The sequence below is a fragment of the Melozone crissalis genome, unplaced genomic scaffold (assembly GCF_028551555.1).
Source record: "Melozone crissalis strain CALT ecotype California unplaced genomic scaffold, PUWL_Pcris_2 ptg000033l_1, whole genome shotgun sequence".
Taxonomy (NCBI): Eukaryota; Metazoa; Chordata; class Aves; order Passeriformes; family Passerellidae; genus Melozone; species Melozone crissalis.
In genome coordinates, this window is record NW_026535811.1 from 16,126,468 (window position 1) to 16,151,557 (window position 25,090).

General features: G+C 43.2%; 1 protein-coding gene across 3 annotated transcripts in view; it reads left to right on the top strand.

Annotated features, from left to right (window-relative positions):
• The window catches only part of STK38L (serine/threonine kinase 38 like), a 44,061-nt gene extending 21,150 nt beyond the window's left edge, over positions 1-22,911 (top strand). Inside the window, exons 2-14 of one of the 3 annotated variants that reach the window (XM_054282034.1) lie at positions 6,419-6,563; positions 8,350-8,401; positions 9,683-9,805; positions 10,362-10,445; positions 12,083-12,206; positions 12,751-12,905; positions 13,768-13,870; positions 14,479-14,540; positions 16,049-16,166; positions 16,339-16,462; positions 18,743-18,838; positions 19,723-19,814; positions 20,984-22,911. In XM_054282034.1, the coding sequence (XP_054138009.1) occupies positions 6,430-6,563; positions 8,350-8,401; positions 9,683-9,805; positions 10,362-10,445; positions 12,083-12,206; positions 12,751-12,905; positions 13,768-13,870; positions 14,479-14,540; positions 16,049-16,166; positions 16,339-16,462; positions 18,743-18,838; positions 19,723-19,814; positions 20,984-21,111 (1,395 nt within the window). In that variant the 5' untranslated portion in view covers positions 6,419-6,429 and the 3' untranslated portion in view covers positions 21,112-22,911. Of the gene's footprint in view, positions 1-1,530; positions 1,670-6,418; positions 6,564-8,349; positions 8,402-9,682; positions 9,806-10,361; positions 10,446-12,082; positions 12,207-12,750; positions 12,906-13,767; positions 13,871-14,478; positions 14,541-16,048; positions 16,167-16,338; positions 16,463-18,742; positions 18,839-19,722; positions 19,958-20,983 lie in introns of those variants that run through there. The other 2 variants (XM_054282033.1, XM_054282032.1) reach the window with 2 other exon arrangements.
• The last annotated feature ends 2,179 nt before the right edge of the window (positions 22,912-25,090 follow it).

The window sequence follows — 25,090 nt, forward strand, 5'->3', positions numbered from 1 at the left end:
TTACTGAAAACGTGAATTAAGGAGGAACAAAATATTTATTTTTCTGTCTGAAACATACCCCAGAGCAGTGCTTGGCAAACATGCTGATCTGATAATTATGAACCTCACTAACAGCAGCTAGCATCATCCTGAGGCTGGAAGGGGACTATTAGGTCAAAACCCATTGAGCTGAAGGGGTTTTTTGTTGACATGAGTGAACTTTGGACAAGGTTCTGTTCTAAGCACAGAAAGGTGTACTTAGAAATAACACAAATATTAAGATCACGCCCCAAGAGTTGAAAAATACTGGCCCATGATTGACATAGATGGGACTAGTGAGGTTTTCTTGTCAGCTTGCTGCTTGGAGACTTCTGGGTCCTGTTGAGTTTTGGTTGTTTCTGGAGGTTAATCAAAAGCTTTGGAATTGGATTAAAACTAGGTTATAGCAAAAGAAGATAGAACCCCCCTGTGCTGGGCTGCAGCCAGAGCCCCAGGGCAGCAGGGCAGGGGGGATTCTGCCCCTCTGCCCCTCTCTGCTGAGCCCCCCTGCAGGGCTGCATCCAGCCCTGGGCCCAGCACAGCAAGGACAGGGAGCTGCTGGAGCCAGGCCAGAGCAGGGACACCAAGGGGAGCAGAGGGATGGAGCAGCTCTGCTGGGAGGAAAGGCTGAGGGAATTGGGATTGTGCAGCCTGGAAAAGAGAAGGCTTTGGGGTGACCTCATTGTGGCCTTGCAGTGCCTGAAGGGAGCCCACAGGAAAGATGGAGAGAGACTCTTGACAAGGGCCTGGAGTGACAGGACAAGGAACAATGGCTTCACACTGACAGAGAGCAGGTTTAGGTTGGATATCAGGGAGAAATTGTTCCCTGTGAGGGTGCTGAGGCCCTGGCCCAGAGAAGCTGAGGCTGGCCATCACTGCCATTTTTCAAGGCTGAATGGGGCTCTGAGAAAGCTGGGATAGTGGGAGGTGTCCCTGCCCGTGGCAGGGGGGTAGAACTGGATGGGCTTCAAAGTCCCTTCCAGCCCAGGCCATCCTGTGATCCTCAGCAGGAGGAGGTTCAGTATAAACAATTGGATGGTGAAGATATGCACAGCACAGTTGCCAAACCTGTGCTAGCAGAAACTGTAGTGCAGAAAGTCATTTTCCTCCTGGGCTTGATGGCACTTTCTCCTTCTGTTCCCTCACTGGAACTATCAGCTGTTGTGCAGCATTTTTATCTCTGCTGTCTGTTTGCTCACCCCACGTGTGGCTGCACGTCTCAGAAGCTGCTCAGAGTACATCCCACCACATCATCCTGCTGAGCCTTGGGCTGTTTTTTTAATTTGTCTGGCCCTGCCCACTGGCCCTTGGTGTGAATCATGCTGTTATTTGTGTATGGTGGGTTGGTTTTTTCCAGTTTTATATATATCCTGTCTCTCTTTAAGAGAATTCAAACAATTTGGAGACCGTGGGGCTGGCGCTTGTGCTCAAAGCTTTGCCGTGTCTGTGCTGTTTCCTAGATAGCACCTCATTTTTAAAATATAATCCTTGTCATTTTTTAATATAATCCTTGTCAGCCTTGGGGTTTAGTGCCCAGCTTGGTGAGTTTTTGGGCTGGGTTGTCTGGAAGGAGCCAGGCAGAGTCTGCTCTCACTTCTCAACCAGAAGAGCCCCAGCTCTGGGCACCGTGGTGACAGCTGGAATTTTGAAGGTACTCACTTCATTGTGCTCTGTGTTTGCTTCTCTCTCCTTTCTCTTTTATTTCCTAATTCTTGAAAAATGCCATTTGTGTACTTCATTTCAGGAGCAAGTTCAATGTCATGTTGAAACCATGGGAATTTTGAAAGGCAAAAATATGTTTTGGTATGTTACTTATCCAGGGGCTTTGATTCAGGAGGCAAATTCTCTTGGAATGTTAAATGGAAAGTTCATTAATTTGGCAGTTTTTACTGTAATAGCAAACTGCCTTCCTAACTGCTGGGCTTTAGAGGTATGCTTGGGTGGATAAATTAAAATTATTATCAGTCTTTCTGTGAATTGATGGCACTTTGGAGGGAGGATTGCTCTTCCCTGTCCCTGTCCTGCTGAGCATGTATGTAGCTTGACATTGTAAATCCAAATTGGAGACCAGCAGCATCCTTCTGTTATTTGGAAAAAAGGTGTTTTTCTGTCTGGCAGAACTGAGTGTGGGGTTTGCTCCCTAACTTAAATACTCACTGAGTCCTGAGTAAATTTATTCTAGGGCTACTGTATAACTGTACTACACACGTGGCTTCAAAAAGAAACATGATGTTTCCAGTGTGTGACTTAGGTTCAGATTAGTTTGATAATATAGATCCAGCCTGATTTGAAATATCCTGTGGCTCTTCTTAGTGACAAGCAGGAGACTTGCTTGTGCAGGAGGCTTGGATTCTATCTTCTTATCCCTTCCTGATTAGAAAGTGATCCCACAAAGTGCTGTGTTCAGGGCAGAGCAGTTCTCCATTTGCTTTGATTTATTCCATCTCTCCTCTTTGGAGCTGCTGCAGCAGGTGGGATTGGATGCCTCAGTGATTTTTTGCACTCATAATAATACTCATAACAACTTAATAACAAACTTAATCCAATAGTTGAATGAAAACATTGACAGGCTCTGGGAGCTGCCAAGAGGTGCCCCAGAGAGAATGTGGGGTTTGGAGTTACCAGTGGAGTAGCAGAATCTGGGTGTGGGGGTTTAAAGGGTGGGAACTCCAGGCAAACAGATGCAGAGTTTGATTTAGAGCTGTTGTGACAAATGGGAGTGCAGATTGAAGTTGTAGTCAATGCTGCTTGGCCTTTCTCTGCTTCCCAGTCAGGAAAGATCTGGGAACAAAAAGGTCAAATGCATGCTTTGATTAGGCAACATTTTTCTACCAGGAGGGAGAGGGAGAATTGTATCCAGCTGACATATTCTATTCAATGATAGATCAGGAGGGGATTGCTTGGAGACATCTCTTGAAGGCTCCAGTTCAGTAGCATTTGGCTGCTCTCCCCTTTCTGTAGCTGTTCCCTGCTCTCCCTCACCCTTGGGGAACATCCCTCCTCTCCTCTCTTCTCCTGCCCTCTGTGCTGTTCTCCCTCCTGCCTCTGGTAGCCAGATTTTCCCTGGCTGCTGCACATCCATAGCTCCTTATCCCCTTGCTGCAGGTGCTGAGCTGGCATGAGGAGAGCTCAGGCTGGGATTTCAGCCATGCCTGCAGGAGGCACGGGCTCATTTCCTGGGCCAGGCAGCACATATGGCATCCCTGCTGCTGGCAGCTCGGAGCCCTGGTCCCGCGGGCTCAGCGCCTCCTGTCCATTGCAGCCCTTTGATGTCTTTCTTCCTCACACTTGGGGATGTTCCAGGCCCTTCAGAAAGATCCCTGTCAGCCAGAGGAGTTCTGGCTAAATGTGGCCAGCTGGTTGAATATGACATTCTTCGTGGTCCAGGGAGCCTAAAGTAATTCCAGTGATGCTGCAGGAGTGGAATGGTTCCATTATGGAGGTGGCATGGATTTGGGTGAACTATTAGGCTTGTGAGGGCATTTCCAAGAATCATGGGTGGCACCTTTTGAAAGCATTCCCGTTAATGTGGTGAGGTCAGTGCAAGTAGTATGCTGTCAATAAAAGGTCCTGTTTTGGAGCTCCTTCCTTCCCACCCCCATCCCTCTGCATCATTTGTTTTTAAAGGTCATGCTTAAGCACTGTACTTGGTGACTCCCGGATGAATATTTTGTCTGGGATATGGATTTGTGCTGTGTTTGGGGGCTCGTTAGTGGAAGCAGAGACAGGAGGAGAAAGGAAAAAGGCTGAAGGGGTTTTCTCGGCTGTGAGTTCGCACAGGATTCTGTGGGATATCTCGTGCCTCCTGCCAGGTCTGTGCTCTTTTTCATTTACTTTGGGGACTCTGGAGAGCTAAAGGCATCTCCTGGTTTTACAAATATTTTCTTTGTGGTGGTTGTGCGCTGGTTTTCTCCCCACCGTGGCAGAGCTAACTGGAGACACTTATTTGTCTTTCCCTCCTATGAAGCATAGGAGGGTCGGTCCCACTGTTGATAGTGCGGGGTGCCAGTGCTGGGATTGGGAAATCCTTTTTACAAGTTTAATAAAACCCAGTGACTTGGATTTGCTGTCTGGCAGTGCCTGCATTTGTGAGTGTAGAGCATGGGCAAAAGAAATGAAGAGGAAATCAAGTTGCAGTGTTGGTTTATCATACCGGGAATACAAGATGTGCAAAGGAGAAATATCCGGTGTGACAGTGTGCCTGCTATACCTTAAGTAAAGGTTAATCCATTTCAAGCCTGGCTTAATGCTGCTCTATCCTGATGTTCCAAAATTATCAGAAGGCAGGTTTTTACTCTGTTAGGTCATTTCTTGAAATAACTTAATCACAGATGCCGGTGTGTGGTCAGCTGTTGCTCTGTTTGATTTGCTCTTATCAGCTGATTTGTATTTATCTTTTCCCACCTATTGAGGGAAGAAGTGTAAAATTGTACAATAAACACAACAGGGAGAGCAGTGCTAAGTTCTCCTGGCTTTTGGAGACGTGTCCAGCATGGGGGATGTTTTTGTGTGAAGAACAGAACTGCCTAATTTTTAGTAAACACTGCTAGGAATTGACAGATCTCATCTTTCTTCAGTAGAAAGCTGAAGGGAATAAAAGATTGATTAAAAATAGAAATATTGGCATCACTTTGAAGCAGCTGTAGTGCTATTAAAACCTCTTTGTGCCTTTATGAAGAGATGTATTTTTATTCTCAGAATTCTGGTGTCTTGTGCGCTTCAAAATAAACAGCTAAAATAATACCCACATGATGCCATAAAACGCCTTTATTTGTGACACAGCAGCTGCATTTCTGGCAACAAATATCCTATTGTCACATCAGATCCCATGAAAAATCCACAGGAAAAAATCCCACCCTCTCAGAGTGCAGCAGGCAGAATCCAAACAAAGAGCCAGAAGCAGAGTTCAGGGATCCTCCTGCCCCAGTGTGGACGTGCAAGTTCTCTTCTGTATGAGCCCCTAATCAGTTCACCTTCAAAGCCATTAGGATCTGCTTAAATTAAGCCTAATTCAGGATTTGTCTTCTGCACAATCCTCTGGGGAAATGGAAGGATTAAATAAATAATAAAAAGGAAGCCAAGTGCCTGAAGGGAGCCCACAGGAAAGATGCAGAGACTCTTGACAAGGGCCTGCAGTGACAGGACAAGGGGGAATGGCCTCACACTGACAGAGAGCAGGGTTAGATTGGATATCAGGAAGTAATTTTTCCCTGTGAGGATGGTGAGGCCCTGGCACAGGGTGCCCAGAGAAACTGTGGCTGCCCCTGGATCCCTGGCAGTGTCCAAGCCCAGAAGGGGCTCTGAGTAAGCTGGAACAGTGGAAGGTGTCCCTGCCCATGGCAGGGGGGTGGAGAACAATGTGTTTGAGGTCACTTCCAACCCAGGCCATCCCATGGTTCTGTGTGCAGAAGACAGGTGATGTACACATGGTGCTGTGTACTTCTGTGTAATTTTCCAAAACTAACTTCCAAAACAACCTGACCGAATGGGAGTGGGGCTGAGATGCTGGTTTTCATGGTTTTCTTCCATGAAGCTCTCCTGAAGTGCCTCAGCTCACTTCCAGGTAGGACATGAATCTTAGGACAAACTGTGCTGGTTCTTTGAGTTTTTTAATCTCCCCTGGCTTTCCGGGATCAGCTGCAGGGCATTCAGAGCTTCCCTGAGGTGTCTTTTTCCAGCATTAAAAAGTGTTGTTCCAGTACATCCAAGTTCCTTGGGTTCAGGATAAAAGCTCTCAAGGAGTGCAGCCTTTCTTCTTTCTGCTTTCTTTCTTCTTTCTTCCCAGTTTTTAGGTGCCCAGTGGCCATGTGCCTTAAGCCATAAGTACCACCTGGCCACGTGTAACTTTGTGGAGCAGCTTTAAAATTCAAATATATTCAATGGTTATCTTTATCCTTGAAATAACTTCTCTGGACTGGGGTTAGGCTTTTTTTCCATTTGCTGTCTTATTTTATTCCACCCTATTTTTTTTTTAGCATCTAGAATTTTTGGAGTCTGAAATTGTCACAGAGCTGTGACAAGTCCAGCTCTGGGAGCTGCCTGATCCTTCTCTCTCCTACCCTTTTCCCTCCCCCAGGCAGGGCCCAGGTCTGCCAGAGGGACATTTTCCTTATTTGTGGACAAGCACAGCTGGGTCAGCTGCCCAGAGCATGCAGTACTATTTGCTATGATTCACTCTTTGTTTTGCCAACATGTTGTTATTTTTTAGAGTGGGTAGCACATCCTCCTGCTATCTTGGGATAATTTTATAAGGCAGCTTTTAATAGAGTTTCTTACATCTAAAGAACAGTGCCTTTACTGTGAATTCTGGAGTGCCTGAGAACTTGGAGAGTGGGGAAGAGGAATATATATTTTATTTTTCTTTTTGAAGTGAGTAATGATTTGACCTGCTCTGTTTCAGTACATGTTACCATGGCGATGACTGCAGGGACTACAACATCCTTTCCCATGAGTAACCACACCCGGGAGAGAGTGACGGTGGCCAAACTCACACTGGAGAACTTCTACAGCAACCTGATTATACAGCATGAGGAGAGGGAAACCAGGTACTGCCTCTGCTTCCCCTCACCCCTCTGCAACTTTTCTTGCTGTTTGTTCAAGGGTATTTCAGTCCCCGGGGATGGGACAGCTCTGGGAAGTTCTTCTGTATGTGGTGGCAGGGAGTGAATTCCTAGAGGGCACAGGCTGTCTTTGGGGGGATCTGTGAACATCCCTGGATCACTGTCACTGAGTGGCCAAGGAGCTCCACTTCTGATGTTTTTGTGCAATTCACCTCCTCATCAGCTATTTTGTGGAAACTGCTCTGTGCAGGGTGTTATTTTGCAGTAACATGTGAGGTTTCTCCTTTTGTGTGAGGTTGGGGACCTCTGATTCATCTGCAGGTGCCCCAGGGGGTGAACTCTGCAGAGCTGCTGAGGGACGGGAGCTTGGTTTGGGTAAGGCAGCTGCTTGTGGTGTCTGTTCATGCTCTGCACCATGGAGCTCATGCCAAGACTCCCAAACCCTGCAGGAGGGAGTGTGTAGGAGACAGGGAACAGGGCTGAGAGGTGTTTGATGGGATGATGGGGTAAGGAAAGGAAGCAAAGAGCTGGTGTGGAAATAAGTGGCAGCAAAGAAATCAGGGGTTGATGGTGGAGGGTTTGAGAGGCTCTCAGGTAGGCAGGAAGACTTTTGGGGATAATGTAATCCCAGTCTGTAAATTCTGCTTGGGTGGTGCTGCCTGGTACTCCTTGCATGGGAGTGTGGGATGGTCATCCCCACTCAGCTCCTCCCAGCAGTGCCCAGTCCTGTCTCTGAGGTGTGAAGTGCCACTTGAGTTAGGTGTCAAAGCACCAAGTGTTTGGCTTAATGAATCTTGTGTTGGATTGTCATTAGTGTGTGAAATTACCATTCCTCTGGTAATATGTTTTTAATTGAAGGGTTTTCAGTCAAGCAGCAGGGTTTCTCTCTTCATCATATTTAGTCATTATTCCATGTAATGGAGTTGCTTCTAGTTAGGAGAATAGACTGTCTATCAAGGGCCTGTAATTTAGAGGATCCTGCTGTACTTCCCAAAGTGCAGAGAGGCACCAGCAGCCTGGCTCCAAGCCTTTGAATTCTTGCCTGCTGCAGGGGGTAACCAGCCTACAGAAAGCTGCACCCTGGCAGTTGTAAAGGACCATCCTGTCGGTCCTGACAGAAAGGAAAGAAAGGAAAGGGACAGAAAGGGACCCTGCAGCCACATTGCCATGTGCTGACCCTCTGCCACCTGTGGGGTATTCCCTGGCTTTGCTCCCCTCTCAGAGCCTCCCAGCCTGGCATGGCACTGGGGGAAGGCTTGGAGCTGTGAGCCCTGGCCTGGGCAGGATGCTGGGGTGAGAGGATGGTGCATCCAGGGGGTAGAGTTTAGTTGGTATGGGAAGAAAGAGGGCAGGACCAGGGGGAGTCATCACACAGAGGGGATGGAAGCTGGAGCTGGCTGGCATGTGGGAGATGGAGCTGAGATAGAAATGGTGAAAAAACCAATTTTTATTCTGGTTTGTAATCCTAATTGATAAAAACAGCCTTAATTCAACAAGATAAAATCACTCTAATAACATACTTTTTCATATAGGTTTAATGCCTGATTCTGCAAGTACATAAGCATGTGCTTAAATTTGCTTCTACATTTTCCTCAGCTTTGTTCACAAATGAGTAACTGGGTGGAGTGGGGCTGTCTGCCTGTAAATTTCCATCTGAAGCAAATTCTTCTGTACTTGGAGTATGTGAAGCAAAGGTGTTGACTTGCTGTGGTTTTATGTTTGGCTTTAATAAATAATAAAAGGTGCAATCCCCTGTTTTTCTCCTTGGCAGGCAGAAGAAGCTGGAAGTGGCTATGGAAGAGGAAGGCCTTGCAGATGAGGAGGTAAATGCTGCTTAAGTAACCTCACAAACTGCTTTGCTTTTGTCCCACTGCTTCAGATGGGCATTTGAAGAGCTCACAGAAGCATCAGCCAGCATGACAGAAGGTTTTATTTTGCACATGAGTTTTGCCCCTTTAATAACCTGTTTATGATAGGGAAGCTGGGACTATGCTTGACTGATACTTGCAATAGCTATCCAAGGCTTTTCATGCTACCTGCAGTTCTTATGAGACATGGCCACAGCAAGTAGCTAGCAAGCTTTGCAAAGATTAAAATTGTTTGCTGCTATATTTGGCAAGAAAAAAAAAAGTGGTTAGAAGTGGGTAGTAAGCAAAATGCTGAACCATTTTTTCTTGATTTGAACAATAAACCATCACACCTTTGCTCCTTTTGGATACAGATGAGGAGGGATCTCAATCTGGTTGCCACCTCTGAGAACTTTGGTCAATGAGTTGCTTTTCTGAGGTCCATTACTCCATGTCTGCCTTCAGGATAGGTTGGGAAATAAGCAGGAAGTGTGTCAGTCCTGGAGTTTTTGTGGCTGCTGTAACCCCTGAGAAGTGGGAATATGAGTGTGGGTGTGTATTGCCATCTTGTGGCTTTAAAGGATGCTGTAATCCCAGCACAGTCTGGCAGGTGCCTGATCCAGGGGACCTCCTTAGCAGACTCTGAGCTCTCAGCATTTTTGGGTGCAGCATTTGTCTTCTCTTGGGGTGAATCCCAGTGATATTTTCATCAGACAAAATAGATTATGGCATTTAGACAGATTTTTCTTTCAGAATTGAGTGCTTGCCTGCCATAAACCAAGTGGATTTTGTTGTAGATCTGTAACCAAGGCCTTGCTAAGCTCCTTGTTGCCTGTCATCACTTGGGATACAAGTTTCAGCTTTTATTGGTCCTTCACACCGCCAAAAAATAGTCCTTGCCTCAGGCAGTGACTTTGGCCTTGGGACTGATACACTTTGTTTGGACCAGTATGATAGTTCTTCTTCATAAATTTTCTTTTTTTTTTTTTAATAACTAAGTAATAAAATTAAAGCACCACCAAGTAATAAAATTAGAACACCACCACCCACCAACCAAAAAAAGGTGGGAAACTGTGCCTGAGACTTCCACAGAAAAGACCATTCTCAAGGACTATACTTTGAGAAATTCAGAAAGAAGTGTAGAAGGAGAAGTTTTTCTCCTGTTGGGATTCCAGAGAACAGCTTCCCAGGAAGGGAGGGTGCACATCTTGACTCTCTGTTGCCAGCTGACTGACAGGTTGCTGTGCTTGTCCTCAGAAAAAGCTGCGCCGGTCACAGCACGCTCGCAAGGAAACCGAGTTCCTGCGGCTCAAGAGGACCAGGCTCGGCTTGGATGACTTTGAGTCTTTGAAAGTCATAGGAAGAGGAGCATTTGGGGAGGTTTGTGGCATTCTTGCTTGAACAGGAGATTAAATGGGATTGACCACTGTAATGAAACATTCTAATTAAAATTTGATGAATTGTTTTATTGCAGAATGGCAGCGATTTTTGTCATTCTTGAAGTGTGAGAATTCTGGTGATTAATCACATGCATTGATTTCCCAAGGCATCTGGAAAGACACTTAGTTTCCCTTGGCTTCCCACACTGATGTTGCCCTCATGGCCCTCTGCAATTATGGATTTGCAATGGCATAGCCCCTCTTGATAAACCTCCTTTCTGCCCTGTGTCACATCAGTTATTTCTCCTGAATTTTAACCTACACAGTTTAAGTTACTTGGAATTCACTGTGCCTGCTGACTTTTCCTAAAACAAAAACTGTTCCTCATTAGTGTTAGTGTTGTACATGGTGCAGAATAATTCCCTTTTCAGTATTTAACACATTTAAATGTGTTTTTAAGTATTTAACAAGAGAACTTTTCCATGGCTGTCAGTTGGGAGCCTTCCAGTGGATTTCTGAGGCAGAGGAGACTGACTGGGCTCTCTCTCTTGGTAAAGGTCCGCCTCGTTCAGAAGAAGGATACAGGTCACATTTATGCAATGAAGATACTGAGAAAAGCAGATATGCTGGAGAAAGAGCAGGTTTGTCATCTCTAAGTCCCCTAAATTTCAAACTTACCCTTTCCAGAAAATCTTTTCCACCTTTGAAAGCCCCTACAATGGTCTGGCAGTCTGAAGAATCTGTGCTGTTGCTACCACAGCACAAAAGCAGCAGAGGTTAGGAAATGAGGTCATGCAACTACATTTAAAAATTACTGATTTGGAACAGTCACAAAGATTTTATTTTTCTCCCCTTATCAAGGGGAGAAAAATAAAATCTTTGTGAATGCATTTCAAGGAAAATATTTCTGGAAAAACTTTACTGCATTTCAAGGAAAATATTTCTGGAAAAATAATCCTGTGCCAAATTAAAAACTGAGGTATTTGATGTTTTTTTTAAAGAAAACCAGCAGAAATCACATTGTTCATCAACATTGTCTTCTTTGGGTTTGCTTTATAGTTGGGTTAATCTTGTTGGGGGTTTGTTTGTTTTGATTTTGTTAGTTTGGTTGGTTTTTACTTTTTAGCTAACAATACACTGTGAGGACACATCAAATACTTTAGCACCACAAAGCAAAGAAATGAAGGGTGGGTAACTCGGGAGATAAGAGGGCTTTTGTCATACTAGTCCAAACCTTACTCATCATTGGCACATCATTTCCCTGCAGCAGTGGTACTTTTTTTTTCCTGGCACAGATTTTCTCTCTTGCAGCCCATGCCCTGAATTTAGGCAACAAGAGGAGCAGCAGGGTGTGCAGAGAGTCAGGATTTGTGTGGTGCTGCCCCCATTTCAGAACCTGATGTGGGAAGGAGTCTGAGCTCATGTTCTACATTCAGTTTGAGACAGTGATCTTCCCTGGCCAGTGTTTATCTGCTGGAATTTTCATTGCCTGCATTGTTCTGTGGAGAAATAACAGAGGACACATGTAAAAAAAGGAAATCTTCTAGTATTTTTTCCCCTGAGTCTGGTAGCACTGGGAGAAATCCTGGCTATTTTTAGGCAAAGTTTTCCTGTTGTATTTTAGAGCTGCATTGAGGAGTTGAGGGTGGAAAAAAGTACTTTCTAATGAGACTAAATAAAGGCAGATAAATCCAGGCTGGAGTGTCTCCTGCAGAGGGAGAACCTTGCCCCATGCAACCCTGTGACCAGATTCATGTGAAGATGTTCCTCAGCAGCAGAACTGGAGAACAGATGCAGGAGACTGTTTGCTGCTTTTCTTACAGCTGTCAAGAAATGTTTTTCCATGCAAATGTCTTGAATCTTTCCTCCAAGATGAGGGTATGTTGTAGTGAAAACACACACCCCTCCTCCAATCTCCATTATTCTTAATTTCCATCAAATTATGGGGTAGCAGCTTTCCCTGTGTTTTCCGAAACCTTAGCTGGAACTGGAATACCCTGAGCAAGGTCAGATATTCCTCAAATTGTACTTTTTCCACCAGCTTTTTCAGTTCTTTCTAACAAACAGAACCAGTTTAACAAGCTGTGCTTTGTGTTTCTAGAGAAACCCTAGGATCTTGTAAAAAATAATGGAAAATATGAGTATGGAAAGAGCTAGAAAAATAGTTCCTTTGCTAAAGGTCATGAAAATGTGCTGTAGGGCTAGGAATGTAATGTGGTGTTCCTTGTTGAAATATTTCAATATTTGCCTAATAATAATAATTTTTTTCAAATTTTAGGTGGCCCATATCAGAGCAGAAAGGGATATTTTGGTTGAAGCAGATGGAGCCTGGGTAGTGAAAATGTTTTACAGCTTTCAGGATAAAAGGAACCTTTACCTGATCATGGAGTTTTTACCTGGAGGTAAGCTGGGTGCTGTGGCATCAGGTGATACAGGTACTTCTTCCTTAGCTTTTGTTGGCAGCTTTATAAAATATTAGGAACAAACATGCTGTATAATTTGTGAAAGTAAAAATGTTAGCACTCTTTTAAATGACGTTTAAGTCATGTGACCATTCCTGATTTTTAGGGGAAGGAAAAAGGTTGAAGGGCTATTAAATAGACTTGAATTAAATAATTATTTTAATAGAAATTTCTTTTTTTTACAATTGAGGATATTAACAGTAAAAACAAACCAGAAGAAAAGCCCTTGTTCAAACAGTTTGTGCAATAAATTTAACATGTGTAAAAATCCACTGTATTTTCTTGGGCTGTTCCATTAAAATTCCTGTTTAGGATTTTCAGCTAAAAAAGTAAGTTGGGTTTGTAGGTCCTTGCAGTAATAGTTTTATGATTAGTAACTGTAAGGCCAGTTACAAGGTTAAATTTGGATTCTACCGGGGTTTCTTACAGTTTTGTGATTTAAAATGTTCTGATCCTTAAGCTGTGTTTTCTTCTCTTTGATGAGGTGACATGATGACCTTACTGATGAAGAAGGACACACTGTCAGAGGAGGAGACCCAGTTTTACATTTCTGAGACAGTGTTGGCCATCGATGCCATTCACCAGCTGGGATTTATCCACAGGGACATCAAGCCAGACAATCTCCTGCTGGATGCCAAGGCATGTACTGGTGCTTCCAGGATCCCAGGCTGCACATCACTGGGAGCCACTGGTGCCACCCCAGGGATTTCAGCTGGCTGGAGGGAAGGCTGGGAATGCCCAATGTGTTTTCTCTGGAGAACACCAGTATGTTTAAACAAAGCCAAATCTTACTCAGAAGCCTTTGAACCATTTTAAGGCAAGGCTTTTAAGGAAAAAACCCACTCAGCATGGCCAGATGCTGATATTCACACACATTAAAAGGTGCAGCATTCCTTTCATGCATCTTGAAGTAGCTGTGGACAATTCAGACAATGCTAGATGTTCAGTTCCTACAGTTACATTTATTTCATCACCCACTCAGCTGTGGAAACTCCCTCAGTTAGACTGACCATTCTGGCCATGAAATGCACCCTGTCAGCATCACCAGATCATGGAATTATCTAGGTTGGAAAAGATCTTTAAGATGATGGAGGCCAGGCATTACCCCAGCATGCACAGGTCTGTCAGGTTTGATGGGCTCTATCAGCACTGATGTCTGGGAATCTGATTAAAGCCAAGGTTACTATCAAAACAAAGCAAAGGAATTTTGTCCTGGAGGCTTGCTCAGTCACAGTGGTATCCAGTTCAAAACAAAACCAGGCAAAGTAGCTGCCCTCAACTGTTGGGAAATTGTAGATTTGACCATTCCTGGGAGGCCATAGCCTGTTGGAGAGAAAACAGACCCTTCCAGTATACCAAGGTTCAGTCTTTGCTTCTCTGCTTGTCCTGTGCCAGTCCATCATGGCCTGAGAGGGCATGTGCAGTGATTAAAACTCTTTTTTCCCCCCAAACACTACCTATATAAATAATGGTTTTGTATTCTCTGATTATGTGTTTTCAGGGTCATGTAAAGCTGTCTGATTTTGGGCTCTGCACAGGTTTAAAGAAAGCTCACAGAACAGAGTTCTACCGGAACCTCACACACAACCCACCAAGTGACTTCTGTGAGTATGAGCTGTCCTAGTTGAACATGTAAATGGTTTTGAGCTGCAGCTGTACATTGTACCTGTGTTTCTGCTGGGATAAGCAAGATGGAGCAGGCTGATTGCATTTAATTGGAAGACTGGAAATGCTTGTTCCCTGGGTCATGGGAGCATTTCACAGGCAAGAAATGATGATTTCTGCAGTGGTCATGTATTTTTGCACATTCATACACAGATATGAATACACATAATGTATTGTATCTATATTGTTATGTATTTTTCATTATGTTAGTGAAGTTACAGAACTGCTCTTTCAGGAAGGACATGGGTTCCATGTGCCAAAGGACTGCAGTCAGTGACAGTCTCATGAAACTTTTCAGAAGCTGATCTAAAAGTTTGAACAAGTTCTAATTTAGAATTGCTGATGTGTGTCCTACTTACATGAATTTCAGCGGTGCATTGGACAGTAGTTATTCTCATGTTCCCATTTTCAGTTATAATCAAGCATTTGTTTCTGGACTAGGGTTCTAAATATCCAAGACAGTTACTTAAAACTGGAGCCCTATAAATCTTTCTTCTCTTAATTCTCACAAATACACTTGTTATTTAATAACTACTTTGCAAATTAGCATTTCAGAATATGAACTCAAAGAGGAAAGCAGAAACATGGAAGAAGAACAGGCGACAGCTGGTGAGTTAATTAATGTATAATTCTTGGTTTGCTTTTAAACTAGTTAGAGGAAGTGTTAAATTAAAACTCAGTGCTAATGCTCCTGGTTTTTACAACCTGCAAGATCCTCATATGTGGCTCTCTACAAGCTCCCAAAGTAACAAATAAGTCAAAAGAAGGGGATCCAGGTTGGAAATAGCAAGGCCTTGCTCCTCTCTGTGCCTTTGTTTGCCTTGTGAGCATCTGGCCCAAGCCCTCAGGTGTCCTCAGCCCCGTGGCCAAGCTGTGTCTCGGGCTCTCTGCAGCACTGGCCTGCTGTGGATCCATGGCTCTGATTCCTGTAGCTCTGTCATAAGCAGATGTGTGGCTGCAGAATTCCTTTCCAGAGAGCTCTGGGGAATTCCCATTCTGCTGAAAGGGAATGTGGTGGAAAGGCTGTGGGAGGGTGTTGGTGCTGGAGTGCTCCAGCCTGGGTTTGTGGTGAGGAGTGGTCAGTAATGGGGGAGCTTGTGGCATAAACTGAACCAAAGCAAAGTGTCTATCAGCCATTCAGACTTCCATCCCTGCCCATGATTTTCACCAAAAAAACCCCAACTCTCAAATTTTGGGACCATTTATTTTTCCACACCCTTTTAAAAAAAAGTGATCTACTGCAGTATTCCCTAAAAGCTTTTGGGTGCTCTCTTCTTTCCTCATGAGGCAAAATGAGATTACATTGCAGCCACCATGCTGCCTCATGGGGCTGTATTTCACAGCCTTATTCCAGCCTGGAATTAGATCCCTGAAAAGAATTTATCTCAAGTCCAGTAAAGGCTGATGTGGCAGAACTGTGTAGTGAGGAACAGTCCCACAGAGACAATAAAAAGGACAAAATGACAACTTGCATCAACACTGTTGGGAAAGGAGCCACGTTTTCAGTTTTCCATTGGTTCAATCCTAAATATCTCAGGTCTGTTCAATTAAACAAAGGGTTTCTTTATGGTCAGACAAATCAATGTAAAATATTTTGCTTTTGGGGGACTTTTTTGTTCTTTAAGTTTGTTGGTTTTGGGTTTTTTTGTGTTTTTTGTTGGATTTTGGTTTTATTCTCTCCCTCCTGCCTCATGGAGGACTTTTTATCAGTAAAGAGAAATTCTCAATACATGACTTGTGTATCATGAGTGCGACACTTGGGAACCTACCAAATTATGCCTTTAAAAATAGACAAAGACCACAACAATAGAACTTCTTGGGTATTTTTATAATGCAGCTACCTGAAACTTAAGCTAAGATGACCTTCTGATATTGCAGTTGCAATATTCTATGATTTCATCTCATTAAAGAGGATAATTTCCATTTACTTTTGAGGTTCTCTGTGTTTATTAATAAAAAAGAATAATATTCTTGGGACTTGAGTTCCTGTGAATTCTCAAATTAAGCGTTTTGTTCACCCAAAGAACAAGATCCTGTATGTAAATCCCCAGGAAAAAGAATTGCAAAGTGTAAAACCACAATATTTCTCTTTTGAAGAGATGATTCCTTTTTTCCAGGCATATTCTACTGTGGGAACCCCAGACTATATTGCTCCAGAAGTGTTTATGCAGACTGGCTACAACAAGCTGTGTGACTGGTGGTCCTTGGGAGTGATTATGTATGAAATGCTAATAGGTATGTTAAAAACCCCAACTTGAGAGTTGTTCAAAGGTAACAGGGTCCATTTGTCCAGAAGAGAAAACCTCTGGCTAATACTTGTTATATTTGGGAGCCCCAGTGACAAAAGCAGAGGCCCAGGTCACTGCTCTCCTGGAAAAAGTTTAATAATTTTTATTTGTTTGTGCAGGGTATCCACCTTTCTGCTCAGAAACGCCACAAGAGACTTACAGGAAAGTTATGAACTGGAAAGAAACATTGGTATTTCCTCCAGAGGTGCCCATTTCAGAGAAAGCAAAGGATTTAATTCTAAGGTCAGTAAGAAAAACCCAATTCTGGCCTCTTGCCCAGCCAGGGTCATCTTCCATCAGGGTAAATTCCTGTTGTGTGTAAAGGAAGCTTTATGCTGGTTTCTTCTGTCACCATCCCTGATGGATTTTTTAAGTCTTTTTCTCTTTGCCACTTGTTTAACATGAAGGAATAAGCTGGAATGATCTTGATTTGTCCCATGGTATCAGGAGAAACAGAGCAGACCAAAAGTAAAGTGATGAACACAGAATTTTTTTCTTCTCTGAGGTAGCAAGAAAATAACTACTCATCAGCATTTAATGCACTGAATAGAAATCTTGGGATGTTTTGGATTTACTCACTTCTTTCAAAATCCCAGTTTTTAGTTTGCATTGAGGTTTTTGTGAAGGTTTTGGTGACAAGGTCAGGCAGAAAGGACCCTCTTGTAGAATTTTACAGAAATTACCTCATTTAACAGAAATGACCCTCTTGTCCTTGGGAGGTTTTGAGGGGCACATTGTTTTTGGGTTTGATACTTACTCCTTTTTTTCCTTTTCAAAGCTAATGCTATAGCCTTATATGATTTTGTTACAGGCAAAAAGGGGAATGTACTTGACAAAACTAGAATTTATAATTAGTTCCAGCAGTGCTCCAGTAACCTACAAAAACATGACAAATACAAGAAACAGTTATCCTGCATCCAGCTAGTGATACTAACAGCTCAAATAATTTAATTGTCACTAATCCTCATGAATAAGTCTGGTCAAACAGTTAATATTGCATTTTCAGTATCTGTTTCTCTGCTGTTCTGCTCAACCTTCCTTGTCAACATCCCAAGTTCTCTGTGGACAGAGTAGAGCATTACTGCTGAGGATTTCTTCCTCCTCAATCCTGGCTGTGTTTGGGGAATTTTTAGAGATTTCAGTGTATTTGTTAGCATGTCTTGCTCGTGCATCTACTTACACAATAACTACTTTAATTTATCAGTTTGGCTCCACAAGGAGGAGGGTTAAAATTGGGGTAGAACTACTTAGTTATAGGTAATCTATTAAAATGAGGTCAAAACAGGTTGGACAGCAACCACCTGGGCATTTTGGGTACTTTGTCCATTACACTTGGACAAGTTAGGCAACGTGTGTTCTAGCTTAAAGGGAGATGCAGATAAAGCTAAAGGGTTGTGGATAGAGATAAATCCAAACGAAAACAAGCTCAAGTTCAGACAATGCCTGACAAATCCTGTGGCTGAGTGTTGTTACATGTTTGAGGTCTGTTGTTAGTCCTTGGCACCACCCAGCCTGCTGGGCTGCAATACAAATACAGGGAGGTTTTCTTCCCCACTGACACCCAACAACAGGAAAAAGAACTTTAATTTATAGCTGGATACAGTTTGTAGCTAGCATATGTAGCCTGCTGTGCTACATATGCAAAAAATGGAGATAATGGCTGGGATTTAATGAATTCCTAGGCAAATGCTGGTGTTCCCATCTCCTGGATGAGATACTTGAAAGGCTTTTCCAGTCCAGTGGAGAAGAGTCAGCCTCTGCTGCTCCCTGGAACAAATCCCTGAGGTCACTGAGTTGCTGTCAGAGAGCTTCCACCTCCCTATTTTCCTTTGGGATTTTAGGCTTTTCCTTCTGGCCTGCTGGAGCAGGTAACAGTCCCCATCCCACCAATCCTCTGTCTCCAATTTCACCTTTTTCTTCCTGCTTTTTCATGGCTACTTCTGATAAACTGACAATTTCTTGTGGGGTCTGAGCTGAGGTTATGCAACAGGGCAGTATCAGAAACAGGCCTTGGGTCTTTGTACCACCTGCAGCTCTGAGGGAAGGGGGAGAACAGGGACATGGCGTGCTTGGAATGTGCTGGCTCACTGGGATTCCAAAATACAACATGAGAGAGCAGTCCTGATTTACTAAGTATATTTATTCTTCTTAGTTTGACTTTGAAACAGGGATGTTTAAATAGTTGAGAACATGCCAGGGCAGTTCTCAGTAGAAGGGATTTGAGCCTCCATTCCAAACTGATCCTACAGGACCAGAACATGCAGCAGCTTTTCACAAACCTGGAAGATGGGGATGCAGTAGTTAAGAAAAGGTATCAGTCACTGGCATCATAGCTTTTTGTTGCAGGATTTAACAATGTTCTGCTTCTACTGTTTGCCTTCTCTCCTAGATGCAATGGGTTGCTTTGATGTTAACCCAACTGGTGAAACAATTTGACAGAACTTCTTCAAATTCTTGATACTGGATACTGTTGCTTCTGTGGAATTTATTGTAACATTCCCTTTGTTTTTTCCCCTTTTCCAGATTTTGTATCGACTCAGAAAACAGAATTGGTAGCAATGGAGTAGAGGAAATAAAAAGTCATCCATTTTTTGAAGGAGTAGACTGGGGACATATCAGGTATGTATATACACACATGTTTTACAGGGAGAATTAAAGCCATGAAAGCAAGAATTTCATGTATTGTGATGTCAAGGACAATTATTTCTGATTTATTTTGAAAGGCAGCTACTGGCAGTAGTGGGTTGACACTGAAGGTTTTCTGGCCTTGCTGACATGCACAGAAATGGCCAGAGTTTAACTGACTTGAGATACCTCAGATTATTCCAGACTGCCCAGAACAGAAAGAAATTGTTGTGGAGTGGCTGTGGAGTTCATTGTAAGTGTAGTAATTAGACCTGTGGTGAGTTTACAGGTGTAAACCACTGCCTTTCCCACAGTGCTGTGTCCCAGTGTGAGCATTTTGCTGGCACAGATTCCTTGGGCACTTTCAAAAGCCACCTTAAAACTCCTTCAAGGGCTTCCTGGCTCTGGAGGTGCTAAAGCAGAGGCAGCCTGCTTTGGGAGAGAGATGCTGAGTGTCACAAAGAGGAGTCACAGTCCAAAGGTTTTGGATGAGGTCCAGGCTGGTGAGCACTGGAATTGTAAAGCTCTGGGTGCAAGTGCAATCCTGCTGGGCTGGGTTTGTGAAACAGGGTAACCACACTGGTGGCAGGTGACAAGATCAGGGTGATAGCTGTGTGGCAGATAAGTGTGGGATGCTCTCTCAATGGGAAAATGATGTTTGCCCCAAGCCTGCCAGGAAGACACCAGTGGAGATAAGGAACCAAACAATCTCCCCATGGTGTCAGCAAACAGGAGAGTCAGATTCATCTGTGATGCACTCAGTGGAACCCTTGGGCTCTGCATTAAGGGAAGCTATAAGTGTAAAAGCTAAGTTAAAACTGGAACTTAATGTCTCATTTCCCAACATTCACTCCTCTGGCATTGATCTTTATTTGCAGGGAAAGACCAGCTGCAATCCCTATAGAAATCAAAAGTATTGATGATACTTCCAACTTTGATGAATTTCCTGAATCAGACATTTTACAGCCAGGTGAGACTGCCATTGTAAATTCCAAATCTCCATCCATGCCAGAACACTGCACAGCTGCCTTTGTTGTTGTTTGTGTTAATTTTACTAATGACCCAATCAAGTTAGTCTGTAGATCAAGTCTCTATATTTTCTTTGTAATATGAGTGTAAACCTGTGATCTTTCATAGCTGCAAAGCCCAGAGATTTTCAGAGTCCAAACTCTTGGTAAAAATGGTTTTCAGAGGTAGTGAGCACAGAAAGCAGTGGAGTTTTCTGCCTGGCAGTCTGTCTAACCAGATTCTGGTAAAACATCATGCACTGATTTGCTTTTCATCTTCAGTGACTTTTGAGGTTTGTGCCCAACATAATTGTTGGGATATTTGTGGGTCAGAATTTTCAGACAGTTGATTACTTAATGCAGTATTTAATGAACCTGAGTTGCTCTGTAAATCACTTCAGGGTTTTTTTTAGTTGTTGATTTCTCTTGGCAAGTTACAGGAAATTTTCATATGTAAAAGACTTGGTTCTGTGAAATACAAATAGTCCCAGGTCCCACTGTTTTCAGTTGCTTGGAGATTGGCAGATGATTAATTGCTGTCTGCTAAGTGTAGCTGTGTTAACAACCATAAGAATTATTCAAAAGCTGTTGTTTTGTTGTTTTTTTTTTTTCTGAAGTGGCTTTTATTTAATGGTGAGGAAGTTTGTCCTTTCAATGCAAAGCAACCCATCCCCAGTGCCTAAGCTGGTTATGTCCATATTTGGGTAGTTCCAAGAACATTTGTATTATTTTGGTATTTCAGACCCACTGAAAATGGTACTGTACGTGTAGGTACCTAAAAATCAGAACATCAGAAATGTCATGAGGTTTGTAATTGTGTATCCTGTGGGTGTGTTAGAGTCTTCTGTCAAGGTATGGAAACCTGGTGGAGTGTGTACACATAATTAAAAGAAAAAATAAAAAAGGCAAAACGAAAACCTCTCTTTTTCTGCTTCTGAGTTCTATGTTGAAATTATAACTCAGACCATTGACAAAAGGCAACTGACCTGATTAGAAGCAGGAATTCTTCCAGGAGTTTCTGCTGACTAAGGAAATAAGAGTTCAGGACTGTTTAGCTCTGTGAAAAGTCCTCTAAGAAGCAGCCTGGGTTTAACTCTTCTAATGTGTGTTTGCTTTTGTTTCTAAATTCTAGTGCCAAACACGACGGAACCCGACTACAAATCCAAAGACTGGGTTTTCCTCAATTACACCTACAAGAGGTTTGAAGGGCTCACCCAGCGTGGCTCCATCCCTTCCTACATGAAAGCTGGGAAGTTGTGAAACAGAACACAACCCCCCCAAAGGAAATTGCAAACACAAACCTCAGGTAGCTGCATCACCAGGCCCGCTTGGCGTTAGTTATCAACACATCGACTCTGGTGCGCATCGATTTCACATGGAAATTCTACAGGATTAGGATTTCTAAGACTACTACAGGAATTAGTTGGCAGTGCCAGCTGGCTTTTTTTTTTTTTTTTTTTTTTTTTGGTCCTTTTTTTTTTTTTAATATTTGAATATTTTTGTTAACTTTATTATACAAAGGTACTGGAATAAAAGGAACGTGCATCGCTTTTCCTGCACTGCCTACGTGTGGATAACGGTTAATTATGCCTCTCTGTACTGTGGCTTTGTTTGTACTGTAAACCATCTAATCCACCCAGGAGGGAAACATATCATTTGATGCAGCATTGGTGTTGTACTGCTCAGCTGGTGGGGTTTAGATATGCAGTATAAAGAAAACTGTCCACATTTGCAAACCTCTCTGAGCAATTGCTCAGGGGTGTTCCATTTGTGGGCTGCAGATCCCCCATGAGTGTAGCACATGGAATTATTTTAAATAGCAGTGTCCTCTCGGCCTCCTTGTGTCCTGTGTGCCCTCTCTTGCCCCGAGTGCAGGACCTTATCAGCCCTTTATCATCATCCCTTTTGTTCCTTTTCCCACAGTGTGTGGCAGTGAGGCAGTCCCTGTGATCTGTTTAGTGGTATTTCTGCTTTAAATGATGGTTGGCAGTATTGCTGTTAGAGGTGACGATGCCTGCTGGCAATTTCAGAAGCAAAAAGGAATCTGAATAAAAAGGTATCAATATTTTTAGCAGAAGGGAAACACTCTGATAGGAAGTTTTGAGGGGATGGTAGAGTTTCCAAGACTGCATTCCTGCCTCTGCTCTAAAGCAGATCATCTTTGAGCTGCTCATAATTCAAACATTCTCTTCCCTCTGTGAAAAATGTGTTCTAGAGAAGTGATCAGATTGGTGCTTTTTCTTTTTTTTTCCTCCCTGAGCAGCTGCAGGGAGAAGGGATCCTGTTTTAACCTCTCCTGAATCGCAGCCTCTGCTCACATAGAGGAAACTGAGTGTCCCATTAGGTTCAGATTCTCCAGTGGGTTCCTTTTCTCCCAGGATCTCCACTTGGCGTGGCCATGGGATTAGAAGGGATCAGCTGAGTCTGCAGCCCAATTTCCAGGGACCACCTAATTGTTCTTGTGGCCAGTCTGCAGGATGGTGACACCCTGACAGCCAAACCACGTGTCCTTTCCCTGGGCAGAGGAAACAGAAGCAGAAATACCTCCATGTGCAGGCTCTGTTTTGTTCATCTGCCCAGCAGCAGCTCAGGACTGAGTTGTACTCCCAGAGCAGTTTGCAATTATCTGGTCGCTGGTGACTTTCTCTGCCTGTACTTACAGCTTATCTGCAGGGCTTTGAATCTGTCACAGTACAGCAGAGATCTCTGCTGTCATTTTCTGGTCAAATGAGATGTGCAGCACTGAACAATTCCCCAGTGGCTGAACAAGCACAGTCACTGTTGCTGTCTCCCTCCTCTGAACACCAGTGAAAGGCACCCTACAACCTCTGCAGCCCCTTCTGAGTGGAGCACAGGATGTTTTGGCATACAGCAGGAAAGATTCCACTGGACAGACTTTTGTAGCAATATGGAAACTACTGTTATAAAGCCATTAGAGAAATATTTATTGCTGTTAGGCACTGTGGTATCAGCTGTTCTGAATTATTTGTATGCTCTGAAAAACATACTGGCATGTTGATCTGTTGCATAAGAGCCCATTTGCCAGCAAGATTTCTGTGCATCAGTTCTTCCCTGATCCAGCCTTTCCTCCACAGTTTTGTCTCCCTTGAAGCATCTAATATCTGTTATTTATACCAAACAGTTTCTGTCTTTAGCTCTTCAAAGAGGAGTAGCCACTGCCTCAGGCCCATCCAGTATTAGAGCAAAGCTAAGCTGAGCTTCTGCCTGAATGCTGGACTGAGGTGGGAACAGCTCCTTGATCTCTCACATTTGTTTCCCAGGCCTTACACTAATTAACATCTTGCTGTGGGGCAAGGTCCTTAAAAATTCTCCAGTGTTCTTAGCCTTGTCAGTGTGCTGAGGCTCGACCTGGGGCCATCCAAGGGCTGTAGAAAAACAATAACTCGCTTAAATCCACCTTTCAGGCATCGTTCTGCCAGTGCCCCAACAGCTCCTGAGGCTTCTCAGGAAAGGAAATGCCTTTACTAAGGCCTTGATTCCAGGGAAGCTCAGGCAGGAAAAATGATCCTGAGATGTAAATTTGGCCTCAAAGGACACTGCTATTCAAAATACTTTTCATTGGTTTTAATTTCCAGTTTCATCCATGGGGCACCGTGTGCGCTGGAATTGGAATTCCTGCAACCACCACCTTTCAGAAGAGCACAGTAACCCCATTAACATGACCTACAAAGAAGTCTTTGCTCAAACTTGTTGAGACAAGCTCAGTTTCATGGAAACTGCAAATGCTCAGTGATACTGGTGATTTTTTTTTTCCTGTGGGGCTTAGGGGAGGGCAGAGAAATACACACTTAATTTAAAGCTATCTGTTAAACAACTATGTCTGTACATACTCACTGGTTTACAAACTTGGGAAAAAGCTCAACCCTTCTACTTGCAACACTAAAAATAATACTAATTTAAAACTGCAGATGATTAATGATATCAGTGCTCACATAGGAGTTATATCCATAAGGAAACAGCCTGCAGCCTATCTAGCATAAACTCCTGTATTGTGGTAGTTGAGTTTTTAAAATTTTTTTGTAAACATAGCATTATTTTAATCAGTAAATCAAGTTAAACAATATTAACTACTGCTTTTAGGATGATAGGGGTTTCTTTAAAGGTGAAACTGTGACACTGTACTGGATTAAAGAGAACAGCAGGTTAATCTACACTGGCTTTCAAAAAAAAAAAAAGGAACTGCAACATATCTTTAATTTTGTTATTTCTATCTGATTCCTTTGGATGGTTGTGTGTTTTCCTTTGGCAACGTTTGTCACTGTGCCATTTATTTTTTCTTATTCTTGGAGTACCAAAGATCCTGAAATGGCTTGATGATTGCAACCATGTGAAAATTTATTTTCTGGAAGTATGTTTTGTTAAACTTTTGTTAAAACGCTCAATTGTGTATGCAAATTGTTATCAGAGGTTTGCTGGGATGTTTACCTATTCCAGCAGGGAAAACTTGAGTGCATCGATGGAAGTGGAGAGCCTGAATCCAAATTCTGGATTGGAATTCCCTGGAAGTTGGGGAGGAGGCTTGGATTGGGAACTGCAGCTGAGCTTTTGCACTTCGTTCCATCTCAAATCAGTGTGAGTGAGTGGCCTTAGGTACAGGACATCAGCAGAGGTTGTCTCATGTGCAAAAGGAGTTAAAAAAAATTGCCAGCATTCAGAAATCAAATCTTGTTGATACTGCATTTGCACTGTTCAATTTGCCTTGCTGGAGAGTTATAGAAGTGTTATTTTTATAGGTCAATTGTTCCCCACCTGAGCCGTTGGAGACAGTCTGGGATAAGGGCACCTGCTGGGGGCAGTTCAGCCAGGGGGCACCACGAGTGGGCACCAGAACAGCACACGGCTGCTGTCAGCTCCTTCCCCAGGGCTGACATTCCTCCTGTGCCCAGCAAGCAGGGAATGCTGCAGTCTAGCCCAGGTAGTGCTTAGGAAGTGCTCTCACTTTCTCAATAACACAAGCAATTACAGGCGTTGTAACACACTGAACCTTATCCTTTACTGTTGGGATCTCACAGCAGCTCGTTCTTGGAGTCAAAATGCAACTGCTATATTTTTCCTAGACTGTTTCATTAGTTGTGGTTGGGAAAGTTACATAGAAGCATTATAAAAATTTATATGAGGCTTTTTACAGCATTTGAAAATAAAAGTAGCATTCTTTTTGTAAAGTTGCAGTTTTCGTTTCTTTCACCCCGGTGTGTACTGGATTTCTTTTCCAGAATGG